This window comes from Thamnophis elegans, chromosome 10 (genome assembly GCF_009769535.1).
Source record: "Thamnophis elegans isolate rThaEle1 chromosome 10, rThaEle1.pri, whole genome shotgun sequence".
Taxonomy (NCBI): domain Eukaryota; kingdom Metazoa; phylum Chordata; class Lepidosauria; order Squamata; family Colubridae; genus Thamnophis; species Thamnophis elegans.
Genome location: NC_045550.1, coordinates 17,559,770 through 17,583,022, shown reverse-complemented (window position 1 = coordinate 17,583,022; position 23,253 = coordinate 17,559,770). Strand labels below are relative to the sequence as shown.

At 39.0% G+C, this 23,253-nt stretch overlaps 1 protein-coding gene across 5 annotated transcripts in view; it reads left to right on the top strand.

Moving 5' to 3' along the window:
- Positions 1-23,253, top strand: part of MXI1 (MAX interactor 1, dimerization protein) — an 86,934-nt gene that overhangs the window by 55,178 nt on the left and 8,503 nt on the right. For all 5 annotated transcript variants that reach the window (XM_032225514.1, XM_032225513.1, XM_032225515.1 and 2 more), the window contains 2 exons: positions 18,302-18,416; positions 20,754-20,925. In XM_032225514.1, the coding sequence (XP_032081405.1) occupies positions 18,302-18,416; positions 20,754-20,925 (287 nt within the window). The remainder of the gene's footprint in view (positions 1-18,301; positions 18,417-20,753; positions 20,926-23,253) is intronic.

Here is a 23,253-nt window from a genome sequence, read left to right as displayed (position 1 = left end):
TGCACAGGAGTGTGGATTTTCTAAAAATCCCATTGAATCCAGAGGAGGGGAGAGAGAGAGAAAGAGGGAGTGTGTGCACAGGAGTGTGGATTTTCTAAAAATCCCATTGAATCCAGAGGAGGGAAGAAAGAAAGAAAGAAGAAGTGTGTGTACAGGAGTGGGGATTTTCTAAAAATCCCATTGAATCCAGAGGAGGGAAGAAAGAAAGAAAGAGGGAGTGTGTGCACAGGAGTGTGGATTTTCTAAAAATCCCATTGAATCCAGAGGAGGGGAGAGAGAGAGAAAGAGGGAGTGTGTGCACAGGAGTGTGGATTTTCTAAAAATCCCATTGAATCCAGAGGAGGGAAGAAAGAAAGAAAGAAGAAGTGTGTGCACAGGAGTGGGGATTTTCTAAAAATCCCATTGAATCCAGAGGAGGGGAGAGAGAGAGAAAGAGGGAGTGTGTGCACAGGAGTGTGGATTTTCTAAAAACCCCATTGAATCCAGAGGAGGGAAGAAAGAAAGAAGGAGTGTGTGCACAGGAGTGGGGATTTTCTAAAAATCCCATTGAATCCAGAGGAGGGAAGAGAGAAAGAAAGAAGGAGTGTATGAGGGTGGGAGATTTCCTAAACCCATTGAATCCAGAGGAGGGAAGAAAGAAAGAAAGAAAGAAAGAGGAAGTGTGTGCACAGGAGTGTGGATTTTCTAAAAATCCCATTGAATCCAGAGGAGGGAAGAGAGAAAGAAAGAGGGAGTGTGTGCACAGGAGTGTGTATGAGCTCTACAGCTCTGATGGTGATGACTGCGAACTCAGTGATGATGACAATGTCTATGCTGATAACCTCACACTAGCTAATGCTGAAGCTCTGTTTGGACATACAGATGATGAGGAGGAATCCAGTTTTGAAGGATTTTAACTCTTATGTTTTAGCTTGGTTGCTGAATGAGCTAAGGTTTTTGTACATTTAAAGTTATTGTTGATACCATATTGTTTTTATTGACCCTCTTTTCCACTTACAGAGCTAGTTATTTATTTATAAATAAATAATATTTATTTATTCAAAAACATTATTGGTATCTATTTTTATTTTTGAAATTTACCGGTAGCTGCTGCATTTCCCACCCTAGGCTTATACTCGAGTCAATAACTTTTCCAGCTTTTTGGGGTAAAATTAGGTGCCTCGGCTTATATTCGGGTCGGCTTATACTCGAGTATATACGGTACATATTCTATCACCACTGCACTGGAAAGCCTTTTCCCATATAAAAAAGGATAATCTGATCCTTTTTATAAGACAAGGTTACATCAGTTGTTGTCATCCATTAAATTGGCCTGCATAATCTACATTGCAGTAACCCATACAAGAGAGCAGTCACTTCATAGAACTATATCTGAGGTACATGCAGCTTTAATAAGTGAGTCAAGCTATATAGTATAAGTAGGCCTACATGTATACCACAACAATGCACTAAAATGGAAGCATCTTGCTATCTCAGTCAGCTCTCTGAAGCGGTGTATCCTACATGGGAAATATTTCTGTGAAACATTGAAAATGTAGCATGCATAGAAATCCATGTTCAGGGAATTAGTTGAGAAATGTAGACATATCTGTTCTCCAACACTTTTGCAAGCCCAATTAATTATTCCCTACATCATGTTTTTTTTGTTCCCTACATCATGTTTTTTTTTAATTTGTCTTTCCATTTATTGAGTGGTCTTTCTTTCCTTGCTTTGGCATAAAGTTGCAAAAAAGCTCCAAACAGTAAGCATTAATTATTTTTCAGATCTATTATTGACCTTGCTGTGTGTGAATTCAGATCATGGTATCATTCAAGCCAGTTTGGTGTGGTGGTTAAGGGACCAGGCTAGAACCCGGGAGACCATTTGTTCTAGTACTACTGTAGGCATAAAGCCAGCTGGATGACCTTGGGCCAGTCACTTTTTCTCAGTACTAGGAAGCAGGCAGTGGCAAACTAACTACTTCTAGAAAACCTTGCCAAGAGAACTGCAGGGACTTGTCCAGACAGTTGCCAGGAATTAAGATTGATTCAAAGGAACCACATTTCTGAAAGAATGCAAAAAAATTGGCAGATGCCCCAACTCGATCACTGTGCACAGCTCAGTTTGTAGCACTCATGACATTCTACAGCAAGAAAATACAGACTCTCTCCATTCCCAGCAGTTCTCTGGCTTTCCATTTCTGGTTTTTATTACTTAGCAAAATCTTGGATTTTTGTCCTTTTTCTGATAGAGAGCAGATTGCCCAATAGGAAACAGCATTAAAGCAGCAGCAGCCAGTGAAAAGGATGGTTGTGGGGGAGGGGGAAGTTGTCTTTTGGGTTAGATAAGCAAACCTTATTCAACTCATACATGATGGCTTCACAAGATAAGCATATTGTGAAAGGAAGTACCCAGATATGTTTTTGCAATCTCTGTAAACGTGCAGATTTTAAGAAGATGATGTTATTCCCATAGTCTCAAAATATTATCTTGAATTGGCTTGGCTGCTTACAGCACCTGTAAGTTCTTTTAAAAGTACTTTCCTACCGTATGCATTTTTTTTTGTCTGTGGATTTGTGTGGAATTTAGCTAGCCATTTGTAAAGCTTACTATTTCTTGAAAATGTTTTGGTGTGGGGACAGGAAGGGAGCTGATTTTGTTCTGCAATGGCTGTAAAAAAATCTCTCTTCTCTCTGTATGTAAAATAAAAATGCATTGCTTCTAGTTTAAGGATTGATTTGAACAGAAAAGATTGTTTGCCCCTACCCAAGGATATTTCCCCCACTTTCTTTTTAAGGTAAGATCTTTCTGCAATATTCAACCACAATCACATACCGTGTTTTTCCAAAAATACGACATATTACAGCCATGCCACATTTTTCTGGTGGGCAAAAATAGAAGACACCCCCCCCACATATAAGCCCCCTGGACAACCTCCCACCTCCGGCCAGGCAGAGCGCCACACACCAACCTAGCAGTATCCAGAAGGTGCCAAGCCGTGGGAACCTGGGGGGAGGCAAAGGTGATCGCGTTGCTTGGTGCCTTTGGGATACCGCTAGGTTGGTGAGCAATCAAGCAACCAACCACTAGGTTGGTGAAAAATGGGCTACAGGACTCAGAACCGTTGGCTGAGCAACCAGGGCCAGCAGCTGCAGAACTACTGGAAGAAAAGGTGTTTACCCGTTGCAAATATACAGTGATTGAAATTACTTGGAACTGCTTCCATCCTGTGACGATATCTGTAACACCATCAAACATCCAGATTTTCCTATCCCATGTCCTTGGGAAGGAGTCAATAGGTAGACAAAAATGCCAAACCCAGACTGAACATCTGGCTGACTGTTATGGATGATGATGATGATGGCAAAACAGGAAGTAGAATACTAAATATCTCATAATTGAAGTTATTACACTTTGCAATAAAAGTTTTGCCACTTTACAGCAGGATGCACATGAAGTTCTGATAAAATACAGCAGGAGTTAAATACTTTACATCAGTTACCACTTTGGATCAATTTTTTGAAATCTCTAATTTGATATGCTTCCAATATACAACATGATTTACACATATAATTTGCATCCATGTAAAATTACCTTTATTGTTCCTTAGATAGTGAGTGGTTTGGCACATTGGATGCATCTGGATTCATGTATATGTACCTAGCAAATTTCAAATATCAAGTCTGCTTAATTTCCATTCCAAATTCAGACCTGTCTGTCTATCTATTTATGACTTTTTGCTGAAAAAGTTCTGAAAAACATTACAGCATTATTGGGAAAGATACTATGAGATACAATTGTTAAAACTGCAACTATCAGATAAAACACTATGGAAATGGTTTCACATAGCAATAACTATAAGTAAACTATAAATTCATAATGTGACATTTGCCTTATGGAACCATTGGTATAAGGATATTTCCTTAATTACTTATCTGGGAAACTGTAATGCAATGTAACAATCATTATAAAGGCATGAGAACTACCTGATATCTTTGCATCAATAGCAAAGTCACCAATAGGAATTTAGGGGGCCATAAAGAGGGAGACAATTCATGCTATGATTGGTTCTTGTAAATTACAGCTGCTTATTAAGCTGCTACGATAAAGAAACATTTAGACAGGCAGTCCTAATGTAGAAATTGGTTTTAATTTGTATCCAGTAATATTTTGTTCTAAATACTTCCAGAGGAATCACTGAATTGCCCCTTAAGTTTTATTCTTGATCTTTATCAGATTTACATAATATTAATAAACCATTGGTTTGGGCACAATTTCTGTCTTCAGGAATGCCTCAACGAAGAAACTGCATTCTTGCTGTAAGTACACAAGCTACAGTAGGAGACTGAAGCAATGCAGTAAGTGTTCATAAAAATAGGCTTTCTCCCAGAGCATTATATAATCAGAGGGAGTGATGTCACTTGTAACTGTGGAGAGTATCCCTGAAATTGCAGGTTTCTGCAGACGGGCAACTGCTTGCCAAATGTGAGGAGGAGGCTTCTCTGAATTTGTGATAAACTGCAGTGTGGAGTTTTATGCTTTAAAGGAAGGAGATAACACAGACTGGCAGAGAGAACAATGCCTTTTCAACACACAAGCACACACACGACCTCTTTGTACAAGGAAAATTTTAAAAGGGCATCCGTGTTCATCTAACCGAGGATTTCACCGGCAGTAGGTTTTCTTCAACCTTCCTATCAAGATGACTCTCGCATCTTATTTGTTTTGTACAATTAATAAAATCAAATAGCTAGTTTTCCTAGTGATCCTGTTATGCTGTCTTATATCCTCCATTTCAAATGGATAGAAGATCCATTAATTAAATCTTCCTTCTTATGCAAGAAGGTTTTCGTGATTCCTAGAAATATCCTACATGGAAATACATACATTACTGAATTCCAGATTCTGTGACTTCATATTTGGAGTTGAATTTGACCCATGATCCAAAAGTCATATCATTTCTTATTTTATCAGAACACAGTGTAATCATTATTGAGGAATGTGAAGTGCTTCCTCTTAAAAAGGGAAGGGCATTCTGGCCTGTTGATCTGAAGGAAATGGTGATCAGTGTGATCAGAGGATCAATGACAAACAGATCACTGAAGGAAATGAGAACCCTGTTGCTTCTCATTAAGAACTTTAGGAAAGGAGAGGAAGTAAGATTATTTTTCCTTCCCATAGCAGGTCACTAGGAAGAAGAAGGCCTTGCCACTTCACCTTTCGTCTCAACAAACCTGCTTAGAGAGGCTTAGAGGGAGATCATAGAATTATAAAGATAGAAGGGAACTCAGAGGTCATCTAATCCAATCTATTCAATGTATGATCTACTAAAGCATTTTAAACAGGTTGATTGTGCAGATAAAATGAAGGAGGGCACTTTGTAAGATCTCTCGAGCATCTGAAAAAGGTTAGCATATAAATTTAAAAAAAACAATATATATTTATTGGAGTAACTCAGACTTATCGAGTGTAGAATATCTTACCCAAGTGTCAAAATGAACTTTAGATCCTTGCACAAGAATCCTTTTGGCATATGGAATACTTGATGGGGAAGTTGAACATGGTGGCAAACTGGTTGAACTGGAGAATTATTTGTAGCCACAGTAGAAACTGGAGCTGAGGCTTTTCAGAATAATACGGAGACATTTGAGGGAAACAGTGATGGTTCTCTTTATTTCACATTTCTGAACCACCCATCTCTGTTGGATATTGAATATGCAAATACCAGCTGCGACCTGATTGGCTGGTCATTTTGACAGTTGGTCTGAGTGCTAGTATAAATACCCTGACCGTTCAGGGAAAGTTCGAATCGCTTGTCATCTCTGTCTTAATAAAGGTCTGTCTTGCACCATGGCTCCTGCGTGTCTTTCCCTCACACAACACCCACAAGTTAACAATACTGGCGACGAGGATGGGATTGATCTGCGATTCCCGCAGAGCCTAAGACAGAAGCGAGGGAACAACATCAGCCAAGGTGAACGCAGAAAAAAAATTCTGTTCTTTACTCCATTGAGGGCCTGTCAGAGCCGTCGCCTTGGCCAGCAAGCGTCAGCAGCAGTAACCACCGCCGTGGGCCTCCGGTTAGCCAACCTGAGTAAGCAATCAGGCGTGGCCTCCATCCGTCCGAGGGACGGGCTTTCTACGCTTAACCTCGACTGGAGCCGCCGCCGCTACTCAGGGACGAGCTATGGACCGCGACGGCTAAACCGCGCATGGGGCCGCTGCCTGCCTGCCGCCAACATTCAACCAACCGCCTCGTTCCAACTACCGCGTTCAGAAAACCGCCTCGTTCTCCAAGCTGCCACCTAGCTTGCACCGGCTACGCTCGCTCAGCCTGTCTAAATTGAAGGGCTCAGCCTACATAAATTTGAAGAGCAGCCCGAAGTTTTCATCAGCAACCGAAGTTTCCACCAGTAACAACCTTTATCGCCTCTGAAGTCTGCCTCTGATGGCAGCCACTCGACCGATCCCCGCTAACAACCGCACAGCCTCTCCAACACTAGCACACTCACTACATACACCAGACTGTCCTACTCCTCTGGCCACTCCTCGTTACACTATCAGACCTAAATATAAAGCCTCTACACCTGAGCACGCCCTACACCTGTGCAATCCACTTGCCTCCGTTTTGCCTCCGTCTACAGCTCCGCCGCTAGCCTCTTCAAAAGCCTAGTTCCGCGCCGCTTATTCAAAAAGAGCACTCGAGGAGCCCAGGACGACTGAAGCTCTCTCTACGCGGCCACCGCTTGCCGTCCGAGACTCTAAAAAACCAACGAGAGCCTCCTCCCACTGCAAAGAGACCAAAGGACCTGCTTTATATCCTGGTTCCAAATTTTCGCTACGAAGGACTCACCAGCATCTTACAACAGCGAGGCCGAGCATGCGCAGAACTGGGGGGAAGGAGAGAGTCTGAGTATGAATATGCAAATACCAGCTGCGACCTGATTGGCTGGTCATTTGGTCTTTAGAACTGGGGGGAAGGAGTGTTGGATATTGAATATGCAAATACCAGCTGCGACCTGATTGGCTGGTCATTTTGACAGTTGGTCTGAGTGCTAGTATAAATACCCTGACCGTTCAGGGAACGTTTGAATCGCTTGTCACCTACTAATAAACATCTTACTCTCTGATTCCATGGCTCCTGCGTCTATCCCTCACAACATACACAACACTGGCGACAAGAAGACTGTTTTAACGTCACTCAAGATTCCTCGCCTCTTCCTGACATCTCAATCAACTCATCCTCAGAGGGTACGGACAAAATCTTTATCACCCCACTGATTGAAGGTCAACCATGCAAAATGGAAGTGGACTCCGGGTCCTCCAAATCGCTACTGTCTTGGGACAAATTTTCCCTGTTGTGCCCCCATGTAAAACGCTGCCATCTGTCACCCCCTGATGCCATCCTAAGGGATTATCAGGGATCCAACATTGCCATTCTCGGCTCCTACGACTTAAGGGTTTCATATGGCAGGCATTGCGCCATTTTACCTGCATTAATTGTCCTGAAACCCTTACCCTCAATTTTAGGGTTAGAATGGTTTACCCCATTGGGTCTTTCCCTACAGGGAATTCATTTCACTGCGGACACGCCTTCTGATGTGGCAGCAGTCTTGTCAGACTACGCTGACATATTCGATGGGCAGCTGGGCCAATACAAGGGCAGCCCTATTTCCCTCAACTTGGATCCCCAGGTTGCCCCAATCAGACTGAAGGCCCGCAGGGTGCCTTTTGCCTTAAGGCCTAAGGTTGAAGCCGAGCTCGACAAGCTTGTGGCGCAGGGCATACTGGAGCCCGTCGACCATTCACGATGGGAAACCCCCATTGTCATTCCTGTGAAGGCCGACGGCTCCATTAGGATCTGCACCGACTATAAGTCGACCATCAACCTTGGCCTTCAGGCAAACCCCTATCCAGTCCCTGTGGTGCAGCACCTGCTCCATTCCTTGGGGCAGGGCTGTATTTTCGCCAAACTGGATATGGCGCAAGCCTACCAGCAGCTTCCTGTGGATGATGATGCGGCGGCTGCCCAAACCATCGTCACCCACCGGGGGGCTTTCCGTTGTCGCCGCCTCCAATTCGGCGTATCCGTTGCCCCGGGGATTTTCCAGAGCCTCATGGAGCGGCTGCTCCATGGGCTCCCTGGCGTGGTACCGTACTTTGATGACGTCCTGATCGCTGCAAACAGCCGCTCAGACCTCATCAAAGTATTAAGGAAAGTCCTCGACTGTTTCAGGGGCGCGGGACTCAAATTAAAACGCAGCAAATGTTTCTTTGCTGTGCCCCAAGTGGACTTCCTGGGTTTCACAATTGATGCCCAGGGAATCCACCCTACCCCTTCTAAATTGGCAGCCATCAAGAACGCTCCTGCTCCTACATCGAAGGCGCAGCTACAATCGTTCCTGGGGCTTTTAAATTTCTACGCGGCCACCGCTTGCCGTCCGAGACTCTAAAAAACCAACGAGAGTCTCCCCCCGCCGCAAAGACCCCAAAGGACCTGCTTTCTATCCTGGTTCCAAAATTTCGCTACGAATGACTCACCAGCATCTTGCAACAGTGAGGCCGAGCATGCGCAGAACTGGGGGGAAGGAGAGAGTTTGAATATGCAAATACATAAGCAAATACAAGCTGCGGCCTGATTGGCTGGTCATTTGGTCTTTAGAACTGGGGGGAAGGAGTGTTGGATATTGAATATGCAAATACCAGCTGCGACCTGATTGGCTGGTCATTTTGACAGTTGGTCTGAGTGCTAGTATAAATACCCTGACCGTTCAGGGAAAGTTCGAATCACTTGTCATCTCTGTCTTAATAAAGGTCTGTCTTGCACCATGGCTCCTGCGTGTCTTTCCCTCACAACCCACAAGTTACAATAATCTCCCTTAGAGAGGGACTCCGCTTCCTTGAAAAACAGTTGCCTCCGTTTGCACAGGTTTCCACATTAAGAAGCTCTGCCAATGATGCTCTGATGGTATTTTGATTGAAAGGATTATTGTATTTGTTTTCTCATACTTCCACAGATGATCAGAAGGTTGTAAAGATACCTGTGATTTCTTTTGGGTTGAGTAGACTTTTGTTCATCAGCCTAAGAAATGGTAGGTCCCAAACTTGCACATTATCTATTTGGAAGGAATCCACCCAACTTTTATATTGCTCAGACTTTAGAAAAGGGAATACAAATACAGTAGATACAGTCAGCAAAGAAAGACAATGTATATGCATGGTGGGTTTGATATCATCTTAGAAAAAGTTAAGTGCATAGCACACTATTCAAAGGTTAGTGATACAGTATTAGTAGCAGTGGAATGTGTCCCACCTGTGATGGGATCAATCAAATATTTAATTTTCTAAAGAAAGTTTTGGAAAGATATTAACATCAGTATTTTTAAATACCAGCCAGTTACACTGAGTAGTGATTTGGATAATGGATGTAAAATATGATTGACTTCTTATTCCCACCAGGAAGGTAATATTGCTAAACTCAGGACTTATTTGTGATTTCTTTCATGTGCTATGAACTGGATATCAATTACAGTAGTCTGATGCTTTTGAATATATGGCTACTTGTTTTTTTAGATTTTTTTGTACTTTCCTCATGCCTTTCACATTTCATGAGGAGGGTTCAGAACTTGGGCTTTGTCCTCCTGGATCCACAGCTGACGCTAGAACATCACTTGTCAGCTGTGACCTGGGGGGCCTTAGCCCAGGTGCGCCTGGTGCACCAGTTGCGACCCGATCTGGACTGGGAGGCCCTTCGGATGGTCACTCACGCCTTCATCACCTCAAGACTGGATTACTGTAATGCACTCTACATGGGGCTGCCCTTGAAGAGTGTTCGAAGACTTCAGTTAGTCCAGAATGCAGCTGCGCGAGCAATAGTGGGTGTACCTAGGTACACCCACGTTACACCTATCCTCCGCGAGCTGCACTGGCTTCCCATTGGTCTCCGGACACGTTTCAAGGTGCTAGTCGTTACTTTTAAAGCCCTACATGGTTTAGGACCTGGCTACCTGAGAGACTGCCTCCTGCCATTTACCTCCCAGAGACCTATAAGATCCCACAGACTAGGCCTCCTTCCATCTGCCGGTCAATGTCGGCTGGCAACCCCCTGCGGGAGGGCCTTCTCTGTAGGGGCTCCGGCCCTATGGAACAATCTCTCCGTGGAGATCCGGATCCTTACTACTCTTCCGGCCTTCTGCAAAGCGATTAAGATCTGGCTGTTCCGGCAGGCCTGGGGCTGTTGATTTATCCAGCCCCATTCTGAGTTATGAATGTTGTGAATTTTAATGTTTGTTTTTTAATTTTTATATGATTCCCCCTTCCTACTTTATCTGTAAGCCGCCCTGAGTCTCCCGAGAGTGGGCGGCATACAAACCCTAATAAACAAACAAACAAACAAAACTTTGTCTTTGCAACCCAGTTATGTATATGTCTTCTTGTCAGGATTATCCTGTTGCCAGGATATAGATAAGACCTTAGAAAAAAATATTTTTCCATTATTTCTTATTCTAGGATCTCTATAAAAGTCATATCACTCTTCTAGTTTTTCTTCCAGGATCAGCACTACGTTATTGGGATTTCTACCTTTCTGTATTCTGAGTGAAACCATTTTTATTATCTTTGAACTGAATGCTAAATATTGCTTTTGGTATGAATAAAAACATTTTACCTCTTATCTTAGTGAGATGTTATGTTTAGGTGAGTTTTTAAAAAAAAAATCAAAATCCTGTTTAGACACCGCCCATCTCCCTCATAGAGCGACTCTGGGGGGTGTGTACAAATAAAGATAAAAATATACCAGCCAAGCACACATGCAGCTCCATTTGTGCGAACAGTGTACATGTGTGCATGCCCATTGCTTGTGCAAGTGGTGATATGCAGATATGCACACATACACCTGCCACTTCCACTCAAGGCCCGGTAGTGACCACGGCCCGGGGAAACATAGGAAACTCTCTTATGTCATGTCAGACCATTTTTCCATCTAACTCTGTATTGCCTATGCTCACTAACTATGCCTGTCCAGGTTGTCAGAGGATGTGAAGACTTTTTACATGTGGAGTCTATGATTTACAGCTTTGAATTCATGAATTCCATTTAGTATACAGATTAGGTTGTCGTTCACTAGATATTTTATACTTATGAAGAACATATATAATGTTCCATATAAAGACCATTAATGTTGGGGTTTCCTCCTTTAAAATATTTTTAGAGAACATTGTTAACTGCTGTACATTGATACTTATACTAATAATACTAATTTCTACCTCTTGATGTAAATATGTATTAATGCTTTTACCAGAGGGCTCATGTAATGCACCTCTGATTTTATAGCAATAGCATTAACATTTAGATTTATATACTGTCCCATACAATGTCAGCCCCCAGTAATCAAGGCCCTCATTTTACTGACCTCAGTAGGATGGAGTCAACCTTGAAGCCTTCAGGATTGAACTCTAGGTTATGGGTAGAGTTTGTGTGTGATACTCTGTTCTAACCACTGCATCCCCAGGGCTCCTTGAGTTTGGCAAAGCATTATTTTAAACAATTATAGGTTAATTAATTAAGAGATATAATTTGTGGGTTATAGAAATGAATACTGATAAATGTTTTTTCCTTTTGTTTTTTAAAAATATCTTTTCAAAAGTTTTTGAAATGGCACATGATATTGAGTTGGAATATAAAACAAAGATTGGTGAGCAAGGAACAGGTCTTCCAACTTGTCTGTTATTAACAACTTAGAAGAAACTGATGAAACATGATAATGTTTAAAGGAAAGGAATTTTTGTTGAAACTGTAGGTGTCAATATCTAGTTATACAGAATCCTTTGTAAATTATTTGTAAATTAAGATTGTGTAATTTCAAAATGAAATGAGATATAATGTACGGTACCACAAAATTTGGTCCATATTTCTGTGGTCTTTCCTTTTAAAATTAATTATGTGATTAATTATTATCCCCCTGGAGGGAATATTTGCATTTGCAGGCAATATAAATTGAAGCGTCCAATTAAAACTAAAAGCTAGAAATAAACTTCAAAATTATCTTTTTAGTTAGAGAACTGGGCTAAAAAAAGGAAGACATTCAGTAGAGACCAATGCATATTTCTTCACTGAGGGAAAAAAAACCTGGAAGCTTAGAATATATGGGATACTTATTTGGCAACTTTAAGTGTGAAAAAGTCTTGAAATAGTGTGCAAAACATGTGAATATTACAGCAGCACCAATTGAAGTATAATTTCCAAATCATGTAAACATGTTGCTTTCTTTCTGTTTTGGTCAAATCCCACTTGAAGGACCAGTATGCATTTCTTCACATTGATTCCAAAAGAAAGAGAAAGTGGAACAGATTCAGAGAAGAGCAACATGGATGATCAGATAAAAACTAATTATTAAGAGAAGAAACTGAGGGAACTTGATATATTTTAGCTTTAAGAAGAGAAGACTGCAAGGTACCTAAAAGGGTGTTCATACAAAAGATCCAGTCTGATTTGGTCGTCCTGGAATGCAAAACATGAAATGATTATTTTAGGAAAGCAGATTCCAGTTAAATGTTAGGGAAATCTACCTAAAGTTGGATGGTGAGACCTGCCATCAGGAGAGCTAGTAACTTCTCCTTTATTGGACATTGAAGCAGAAGCTGGACATCCATCTGTCAGGATGCTGTAATGTGATTATGATTTATTGAGGTTGCTAGTTTTCAGATCAATTTGAACGTGTTACATGAGAAGAGGCTTTCTTCACAGCAATATGGATTAAATGGCCTGAATCCCTTCGGTTCAGAAAAATAATCAAGTTACAGTTTTTCCTTTTTAAAAAAGTTACATTTAAAAATTATACAAAGATATTCCTTAGCATCTAATGAAATGTCCTAACATCCACAAAAAGGTATATACAATAAATCAATTTGGTGGTCTTTAATATGCCATAAAGTGTTGTTTGCCAAAGGTTTTGGGGGCTGTTTTTTTTTTAAATGACTAACAGCCCTTTTATAATAGGACATTTAGAATGGAAATACTGATAAGCTGGTCTCCCTTGTAGTGTTGCTTTTTTTCTGACAGTCCACTTCCAAGCCTCTGACCCTAAAACTCTTAATCATCCTTGCTTGTCAGTGGTATAATTGCAATTCTTATCCCCCCCCTCCCAACTCTTCAGTTTATTAACAATAGCAGTTGTTAAATGCCACATGTAAGTGAAAGAGCCAGATTAATTTTTCAGCCTTCATTTGGGTAGATGGAGCTCTCATATTCCTCTCCTTTGTCTGTGGACAAGACCAATGAAGGCTTTTAGGAACATAAACAGAGGCTGACATCATTTTGTGTTATTGATTTGGAGGATTCAGTTTCAGCAGTAGTTTGTGAATGAATTCTGGGGAGATTTCTTCAGAAGACAGAAGGAGGAAAGCTGAAGGAAGGAATAGTTTTGAACTTTACCTAGATCAGCATGGAACATCTGGATTAGCTGATACCAGAAGAATCCCAAGGATAACAGTCCACACTTGGGAAGGGGTGGAGGGGAGAAAGAGCTACTTTCCCCTGTTTTTTCCTCCTCAGGGTTGAAATAAAAATTTGTATAGTAAATTTTTCAAGAGAAAAATTACGCTTTTACCCTTGCTCTGAAGTACCATGCAGCTGGTTAAAAGTGTATTAAATACTTCCATTAATTGTCAGTTAAAAAGCAAATCACCTCATTGAAATCAAAATGAATTTCAGTTTATATGTTCTCCAGTTCATTATGGAATCTCAGTATTGCAGTACTGGGGAAGGGCATTATTTTAACCTAAGGTTTTACATTATTTGCTTTTGTGAGCTATGACAAATGTCAGATGGAGAGTGATTGTGTAACTGGTTTAAGAGAACATTTTATGAGGAGACTGTGTGACCCGTTCTTGTTTGTGTGTCTTGATGCAGTAATTTGATTTGCATAGAAGGCTAAAGTCACATTGTTTTGCAGGCTTCTTAATCAGATAACCTTTTAGACTGACTGAACCTAGGCTTCCCTATTTGCAATGTGAACATTAAAGGAATGCTTGTTTTATAAAAGGGGCATAACAACTAAAATTTCTTCCTCTGCAGAGATCCAGGACAAGCGTGCATCAATTAACATAAATTGGAAGGGGAGTGAATTTGTTTTCCTCTCATTTTGGCATGTTTTCAGTTCTAACTTGCATGTGAACATAGTTGAGATATCAGTGGTTACTAACTTGGTTGTATAATAGTTATAAAGATATGTTTCTGGAAAGAGTTATGACCTTTATTATCTCTAACACACTTCATATGAAGCTGCCTCAGAAGATGAATTGGTGCAGAATGCAAGCAGCTAGACTGCTTGGAAACCAAACCCAATTTTGTTGGATAAAATAGATTTCAAAGTCAATGCATTTGTTGCCAATAGGCTCCTAAGACCACATCAGAATGCCTGATTGCTACCCTCATTTTTATATGGTCCACCTGTACATTTAGTTACTTTTTCCTAAGGACTTCTCATTTGTTCCAACTAAATTTCATTATTTTATTTTCAGCCTATTTCTTAATTATCCAGATCATTTTGAATGATTTTTCTACCTTCTATTGTTTGTTTCATCTTTAAATTTGAACGCACATTCCATCTATCTTGTCATCCAAGCCATTCACATATTGAAATGTTGATAGCTCAAGATTGGATCTTGGAGTGTCACTTTTGCTTTCTTCATTTTGACAGATTATCTGAGCATTTTAGTTATGATGTATGAGCCATCCAGGCCATTCTGGAATGTCATCAAGTATTTTGCCAAACATTTGGTTGAAATGAAAATATATTATAACCATAACATTCCTGTTCCTGTAGTTTATAGAAAAAAATTACTGAATCAGAAAAGTAGATGATCTTAGTTTGATAACATTTGTTTTTGAACAATATGATTTTAGGGATTTGAACTCTAAGGGATTCAAACAGGTATTCCCCTGATCATTTCACCGAAATTCAAAGCAATCTCTTTACTTTGCTATATTCAACTTTATGGTAGAACACAAATCTCACTAGGAATGAAAATAGGAATTGAATGCTCTTTATTTGTGTCTTAGTATTTTGCTGTCTTTATTGTGCAAGTGGTACACTTTTTCTATTCATTAAAAAAAGACTACCTGAAAAAAAACTTTTGTTATTCTTAACATCCTTTCTCCAACTTAGATGATTTTAAGGTTTAGTCTTTCTGTTACCATATTTGCAATTCCAAGCTAAGAGTTTGTGTTCCTCACTGGTGTCTTGTTAAATGGTAAGAGAGCCATTTTATGTTGTTGGCAGAACATCACAAAGGTTTGTGCAATATCACTAGATTTTTGCCAGTTGTTTTCTCTCTTGCTGGAATAACATTATTTTTTTTTGTGCCTCTTATTTTGGGAAACAGCTCACTTCCCATCTTTGGTTCATTTTCTTATTTGTTTTTTCTGCTATAGGAAATTATTTAATATTAAACATCTGATTTTACATATTAAAACCCATTTTTATGAAGTTTGCCTGCACTTTGCTGATGTGTATGTGTGTGTGTGTGTTTGTGTGTGTGTGTGTGTGTGTGTGTGTGTGTGTGTGTGTAAAGAACTCCTGAATTATGTAGTCACTTTCCCTAAGGTTTGTGATCCATCCTCTTTGCTGATTAAGTCTTCACTTTTATTTAAGCTCAGTCCAGAATAGCTAATTCTTTTGTACCTTTCTTCACCTTTTGAATGTGAATATTGCCTTTCCCTAAATAAGAAATTTGTGAGCAGGATATGTCAGGAATGTCCTGAACTGAAAATAGAGCCCACAGTCCGAATTATTGATGTATTCCATCTTTATGTTTTCATGCTGGTTTGAAAAATCTACAGTTTGCATTTGAGAAATATCTCTTGCAATTTCTATTAGTTGGGTGATCAGTAATAGGACCTATTACAATATTGCTTAATAAAAATGATTCAAACAATATTACAAAATTCATTCTTAGATTTCTGAACAGCTGTGTATATTTTTAAATACTTTATAGAACTCTTCCATTTTTGTTGCTTATTCTCCTTTAAAGCAAATGGTATTTTTCATCTGCTATATTCTAGTCATGGGAGAGACATTCTACCAAATGTCAGTTTATTTACTCTTTTATTAAATGTATATGCTGCCTTTCTTTAGGGGCTCAAAGCAGCTTAAAGCAACCCATTGCTTCATCCTCATTTTTTTATGATAGTAACCCTGTGAGATAGGTTAGGCTGAGACACGCTAAATTATATGTGTAAAGTCGTATTTTCCTTCCTATATTAAGAGTTCAAACTCACTTTATTTTCCATATGAAGAATGCATTAGACTTCTAATCTGAAATTGTGTTTTGGATTTTCTGATATGGATATGGGGAAGTGTTCATTTCTGCTCAGTTATCATCAGGACCTGATTCAATGTGTCAGCTGATGATCAAAGCAAAGAAAGCACTAGTGGAAATTAATGCTGAGAGATGGGCATATTGCATACATAATTAACATAATTTATATGCATATTGAAAAGCCAGTCTGCAGCTAATGTATGTCTTTTACTCACTGCATGATAATATTAATATACAATATCCAGATTCCTTGTTATTTCTAATAGGAAACATCTTGTACTGGTTCTCTAAAACAATAACTGGATGTTACAAGTTAGTGAGAGGATGTAGGGAAAATAGAGCTGGCCTTTACTCACTTTTTTAAAATTCTTGCATGTTTAGATTTCTTTATCACTATAATCAAAAATTAAAGTTGGAAATAATAGAAATTCTCCAACAGTTTTATATAATGGCCATCTCCTGCTTAACTAGCACAAATAATCACATTTACAATGAAAGAGGATGTTCCTTCAATTCAGGATAGAAATTGTACCATAATTATACCATAATTATAGCAATAGCAATAGCAATAGCAGTAGACTTATATACCACTTCATAGGCCTTTCAGGCCTCTCTAAGCGGTTTACAGAGAGTCAGCATATTGCCCCCAACAATCTGGGTCCTCATTTTACCCACCTCGGAAGGATGGAAGGCTGAGTCAACCCTGAGCCGGTGAGATTTGAACCGCTGACCTGCTGATCTAGCAGTAGCCTGCAGTGCTGCATTTAACCACTGCGCCACCTTGGCTCTAATTGTAGGAAGCTGGCAGGTATATATGGGGTAAATCTATTGTTTTATGTGTATGGATGTTTCTAATTAAGTATATTATTTTCTTAGTCAATGTAGAACACTGTATTTTATGCATGGTTCTCTGTAACATGCAAAAGAATTCCCTATCTTCTATGTTTATGTGCTGAAAGACAAGATTCTAGTTTTTGTACTTTTGCCTCTCACACCAAATTACATGAACCAATTAAATGACAGATCATTCTGTCCTCTAACTATAGTTAACATGTAAAAACTGTAGCTGTCAATTCAAAGACACCTCATATCCTAATTATCAGTTCCAAATATGGGGGCACAAGGATGCAGCTGAGCATGAATCAGTTGGGCAGCTGGGATTTTGGAAATATGCGTGGGGGGGGGGATTGCTAGCAATCTTATTAATGTTTTCGTTGAGAGTGGTAGATTGGGTAGTTGCATAGTTCTATGTATGGAATAGCCTAAATAAATAAGACAGAAGCCAAATAATTTAACAATTGTTTTGCACTCATCAACCAATTTCGTTGTATTTAAGTATAATGACAATAAAGATTATACTTATACTTATCTTGCTGAAATGTTTTAATTACATCACAGTTCTCTCTATATGGTTAGTAATGAAGAAAGCATAAAAAGATGCAGCAGCTTTGCTCAAATTTGTTAATCCCCAGATCCGTTGGCCAAGATGGCTGGTGGAAGTGAGAACTCTAGTCCAAATTATTCTGGGAGTGTCACTTTAGGAAAAATAGCTTGTATTAAAAATGTGGAGTGACAAGTTGTTGCAGCCTTCCCTTTTTTTGTTAAAGTAATCATGAGGAGTTCAAACACATTATGTGAGTGAGAACCAAGATTGTCAACCATTTTAATTTGCAGTGCAAAATAAAAAAGAAAAGAATGCATGATAGGCAGAATTATTTTTCTTTGAGCATTGTAGCGTCCACTGGAGTAACATGGAACTATCAGAAATTACCAGTTAAGATGAATGATGTGGAATATCAATGGTGAAATAATTCAATATGCTACAATTTATTTTCAAATACCTGTCAGAGTTATTAACTGACTCACCAGCTATGCTTGTTAGAACACCAGCCTCAAACTGTTTCCACCTTTTACAGTAGAAGTCAATATGATATTATTTAGGAAGCTATTTGAAGAAGGCAAGTTTCAGTTCAAAATGTATCTCTGCATCTTTTCTTCCCAGACGAGCCCACCTCCGCCTGTGTCTAGAGCGCTTAAAAGTTCTGATACCATTAGGACCTGACTGCACCAGACACACAACCCTTGGGCTGCTTAACAAAGCCAAAGCGCACATTAAGGTAAGACAGGTATCCGTTTCCATTTATAATAATGTTTCAAATAAGGTTATTATCTTCCTCAGAGGGTTCATACATGATGTTGCTATAGTGCAGTTTCTCATGTTGTGGTGACCCCCAACAATAAAATTGGTGTCTCGGTTCCTAATACCATCGAAAATATGTGTTTTCCGATGGTCTTAGGCGACCCCGGTGAAAGGGTCATTTGACCCCCAAAGGGGTCCCGATCCACAGGTTGAGAAACACTGCTATAGTGTCTTTAAAAGCATGTCCCAGCATTTTTGTGGCATTATTTTTCTTGGTAAAGTTACAGAATTTGTTCATTCTATAAGAAAGTCTGGTATAGAAATCTGAAGTCTAGTATTGACTTAACGTTCAGAATATAGTTGCTTAAGTACCATCTTTTAAATGTCAACACATTATTTAAAATTCCAGAATAGTACAGTTCCACAAAATACAATTAAGAAATTAACAGGAACTTATATTGTATCATTGATAGTATAAATTGCCATTGGGCTTCATCTAACAAAGTGTTTTCTTGAAGTTCAATATTGTTTATTGAAATAACTTTTGAATAGATAGACGTATCTATATTTGAATGCCCAAATTTTATGGCACAACTATCAAGATAATTCCTAAGTTAAATGGAGTTTTATTTCTCTGTTTCTTTCCTAGATGCTGTATTCAGGCATCTGATAAATACATACCAGGATCTGAAGTGTTACATTTTTCATTGATGTTATTCATGATTTTATGATTGTAGATTAATTTTTTACATTTTTTAAATACAAAAGATATGATAGCAATAACATCATTCAGAAACTGTTAAGTCCAGATGTAGTGTAATTGTATTGTTAAAATAATAAAAGCAAAATGCTAAGTATGTGTCCGAAATAATATAATAATATTATGCAAGGGTTCCATCGTGCCTTAATGGTTGATAGATTTGCTGAAAATATTATTAATTGACTAGCAACCATACTGTACCCTCTTTCTTCAACCTACTAATGTTGCTGTCCTCAGTTTAATTAGAGGGCATGAAGTTAGGAAAGGCCATGTTAAAGAGTGTTCCAGATTTTAAGTTATATTTACTACTAGTGAAACGTCAAGTAATATAATCTAAACCACATGGAGCCACATCCAGACAGTCAGTTATTCAGAGCCAAGGTGGCGCAGTGGTTAAATGCAGCACTGCAGGCTACTGCTAGATCAGCAGTTCAGCGGTTCAAATCTCACCGGCTCAGGGTTGACTCAGCCTTCCATCCTTCCGAGGTGGGTAAAATGAGGACCCAGATTGTTGGGGGCAATATGCTGACTCTCTGTAAACCGCTTAGAGAGGCCTGAAAGGCCTATGAAGCGGTATATAAGTCTACTGCTATTGCTATTGCTAATAGATCAGCACAGTTCCATGTGCCATGAGCAGGCTAAACACATCAGGGAGAAACTATTAATGACCAATAGTCATTAGTAGCATGTGTTAATTATTCAAATCTACATATTATCTTTGCATTCCATTTACAATATATGGGTACTGCATTTGGAAAATAAATACTGTACCTAATGACAAAGAAAAAAAAGAAAGAAATTAGTTTTTAAAAAGCACAGCAGGTGCCCTGGCTGCAGTGTTTCTGACCCTTTCCTGATTTTTCTTTAAAAAACAACAACAGAGTAGTGCCAGGCTCACAGGGATCAGGATCAGGATGTGCTTAAACAATTTGGAACAGCTCAAGCTTAGCAGGGAGGGAAACCCTGCTTACTTAAATGGATGGTATTAGCCTGAGATGACTTGGAGTTATGCAACTTGCTGGCCATCAAGAAACCCTGTGCATTGGCCTGATAAGATTTCCCAGCTGTAATTAAAGGAGTCTGCAGTAGATTACATAAATAACTGGTCAAATGGGGAACTGCTTCAAAGAAATAGCTGATAAATTAAGTGGTACATACACTTCTTTACGCTTCTTGTTATGCCTTTTCCTATTAAATTATCTGAATGGAGAGTGAGCAGTGATGGAAAAGAACTAGCCATGCTCTGCTTGAACCTCTCTTCTTCATTGCTCTAAGATTGGACTGAGAAACAAATTGATTGTTTTTGTAGGGAGTACGGACACTACTTTTCCTTACTTGCAAGGATGCCATTGAAGTGATATATCATTCATATTCTTCATCTCTGATCCTTCAACTTTGCCAAAATATATTTCCAGTTTTCTCTGTAGTCATAAAGATCATCAGTTATCTTCTGACAAAGCTTTCAGAATAAGATCTGAAGAAAATATTAGTGAATAAAATGGGGAAAGTGCTGGGGAAATCCAGACAATGACAAACAATCTTTTATCATGGCAGAAACTTGAAGAAGCCGACAGAAGAAGCCAGCATCAGCTTGAGAACCTGGAAAGAGAGCAAAGATTCCTAAAGCGACGATTGGAGCAGTTGCAAAGCCCTCAGGACATCGAGCGAATACGAATGGACAGCACTGGATCAACCATGTCCTCAGATCGCTCTGATTCAGAGCGAGGTGAGTATTTGATCCCTCCATATGGTGGTTAAAGACACAAAATGTTCATTTCTCTTTGCTCCATACAATTTCTTTGCTTCAATCTATGAATAACCGTACTTTCATTCAGATGACAAGATGAAGAAGGCACGACTTGAGGGACACTTGTTAGGAAACATATGTCATCTAAATTTTTCATAGGTGCTTAGGAGTCTTTAATATCAGTATTAAATTTAGCAGACCTTAAAGTCGTTTAATTTTGCTCTCTGTCTAAAATATATTTGATATGTTTTGCCTGTTTGGGTTGAATTCATACAAGTATCAGCAACTTCTAGGTCTACAATATACCTATACTTAAAATAATTTATTTATTTATTTATTTGACTTATATACCGCTTCATAGGGCTTTCAGCCCTCTCTAAGCGGTTTACAATTTTTTTAGCAAATTGAGTCAGCAACTTGCCCCCACAGTCCGAGTCCTCATTTCACCCACCTCGGAAGGATGGAAGGCTGAGTCGACCTTGAGCCGGTGAGATTTGAACCTCTGAACTGCAGATCACAGTCAGCTAAAGTGGCCTGCAGTACTGCACCCCAACCACTGCGCCACCTCGGCTCTTATTTTATCTCATGTACAGTATTTCATGAGAACGAAGACTCTGTATCTGTACCTGATTAAAAACATATGTGGTAGACCTGCAATGGACAAACTGTCTTACAAAGTAGTTACACCCTGGAACAATACTACTTTGTTAATTGTCATTTGTACTCATCTCCTCTATTTAATTCTCCAAATTTGCCAAGATATAAATCCAATTTTCTTGATAGTTAAAAACAACACTAATGAATTTTAGCAGAGCTTTCAAATTAATATGTAGTAGAAACCTATTTGGATACAGTTTATTTTCTTGTGATACCATCATGTGGGGTTTTTTTGACAGGAAAGGCATAAAAGCTAAGACATCACAAGATTATTTGCACTTCATCAAGAAACAGCTTTCACTAGAATTATGAGACTGATATAAGTACTATTGTCTTTAGCTCAACTTAGGCATCCAAATGAAAGAGTGCTTATGGTAAACATTGCACCCATCAAAAGTTATTCAAATCAATGGCTCAAGATGTTCATGCAAATAGGCAAATGTCTGTAGGAAAAGTCTTTATGTATGGATACTGAATTCTGCACTGGGAAAAAATATGGTAGTACAGGACTCTTGCCTACATGAAACAAAGTGCTCATCATTCTATAGGCAAAGACTTTCCCCTACTATGAATACACCGAGATGATTAACTTTGGGGGTGAGGAGAGAACTTTTTTTATATATGAAGGGTTTTTCTCCCTTTCTCTTTGTGAAGTTTTAGCTTAACAATTATATATTGGGATTCTTGCTTTATGAAATTAGGATAATATCTTGCTTTCAGGCAGTACACTGAAACTGATATAATAGGGAAAGGAGAAGTTAACAATGAAGTGAGATGATATCCCTCTCTTGTAATATTTGATTTTAACATTGATTCATTTACACGAGTTTCTCAGAAAGACATATTGCTGCTGCTTTTTAGATGAATATCCGATTCAGGAATTAAATGCATATTAGTAAGTGTTTCCCCTTGAAGTTTTTGTTATCCTCTGAGAGTGTTGAGGCACCATGCTTGATAAACCAAAATAATGTGAAGTGGTTGGGTTTTTTTTTTTTTTACACAGCATACATTTGGGCTTACCCGGGTCCAGATGCCACTGCATTTTTGCAGATTTTTTCAAGGCCATCTGCCTTAAAAACATTTTTTTTTAAAAAAAATCTGCTCAGAAAGTATTTTTAATTACTTTGAGCAGCTGATAAACTGATACTTGAGACTTTAGCCATTCTTCTCTCTTGGCCTACAATACCTCTGGGACTACATAGATCCAGAATACCTTTGAGAGAGCTAGACGACATTGCAACAACAGAGGTGAAAGTTTTACTGGGATAGAAAACTCAGTTAATTAAGAGAATTTAGGCAACACTATCCTTCCTGTTTCACAAACAATCCCAATGATCCATGATTTCATTCTATAATCATCTGTTACTTTACATTACTTCTTCAAATCCTTAATGTGGAACTTTAAAACTTCAAATACTCAAAGAAGTTTTATTATATGACCAGCAAATCTATCTTGGTTTGCAGTAATGTTCCTTAATGTAGAATGAGAAATCTGTTTGAGTGGATGCATGAGAGGCCTATTCATGTATAGAATATTGAATTAGTATTTATCATTTTAATCCAAGGCACAGTGACTAGTTATAAATATTGAATTAGTAATCAAATGATAACTGGCTATTAATACTAATTTGTAAAAATGAGTGCAATCCA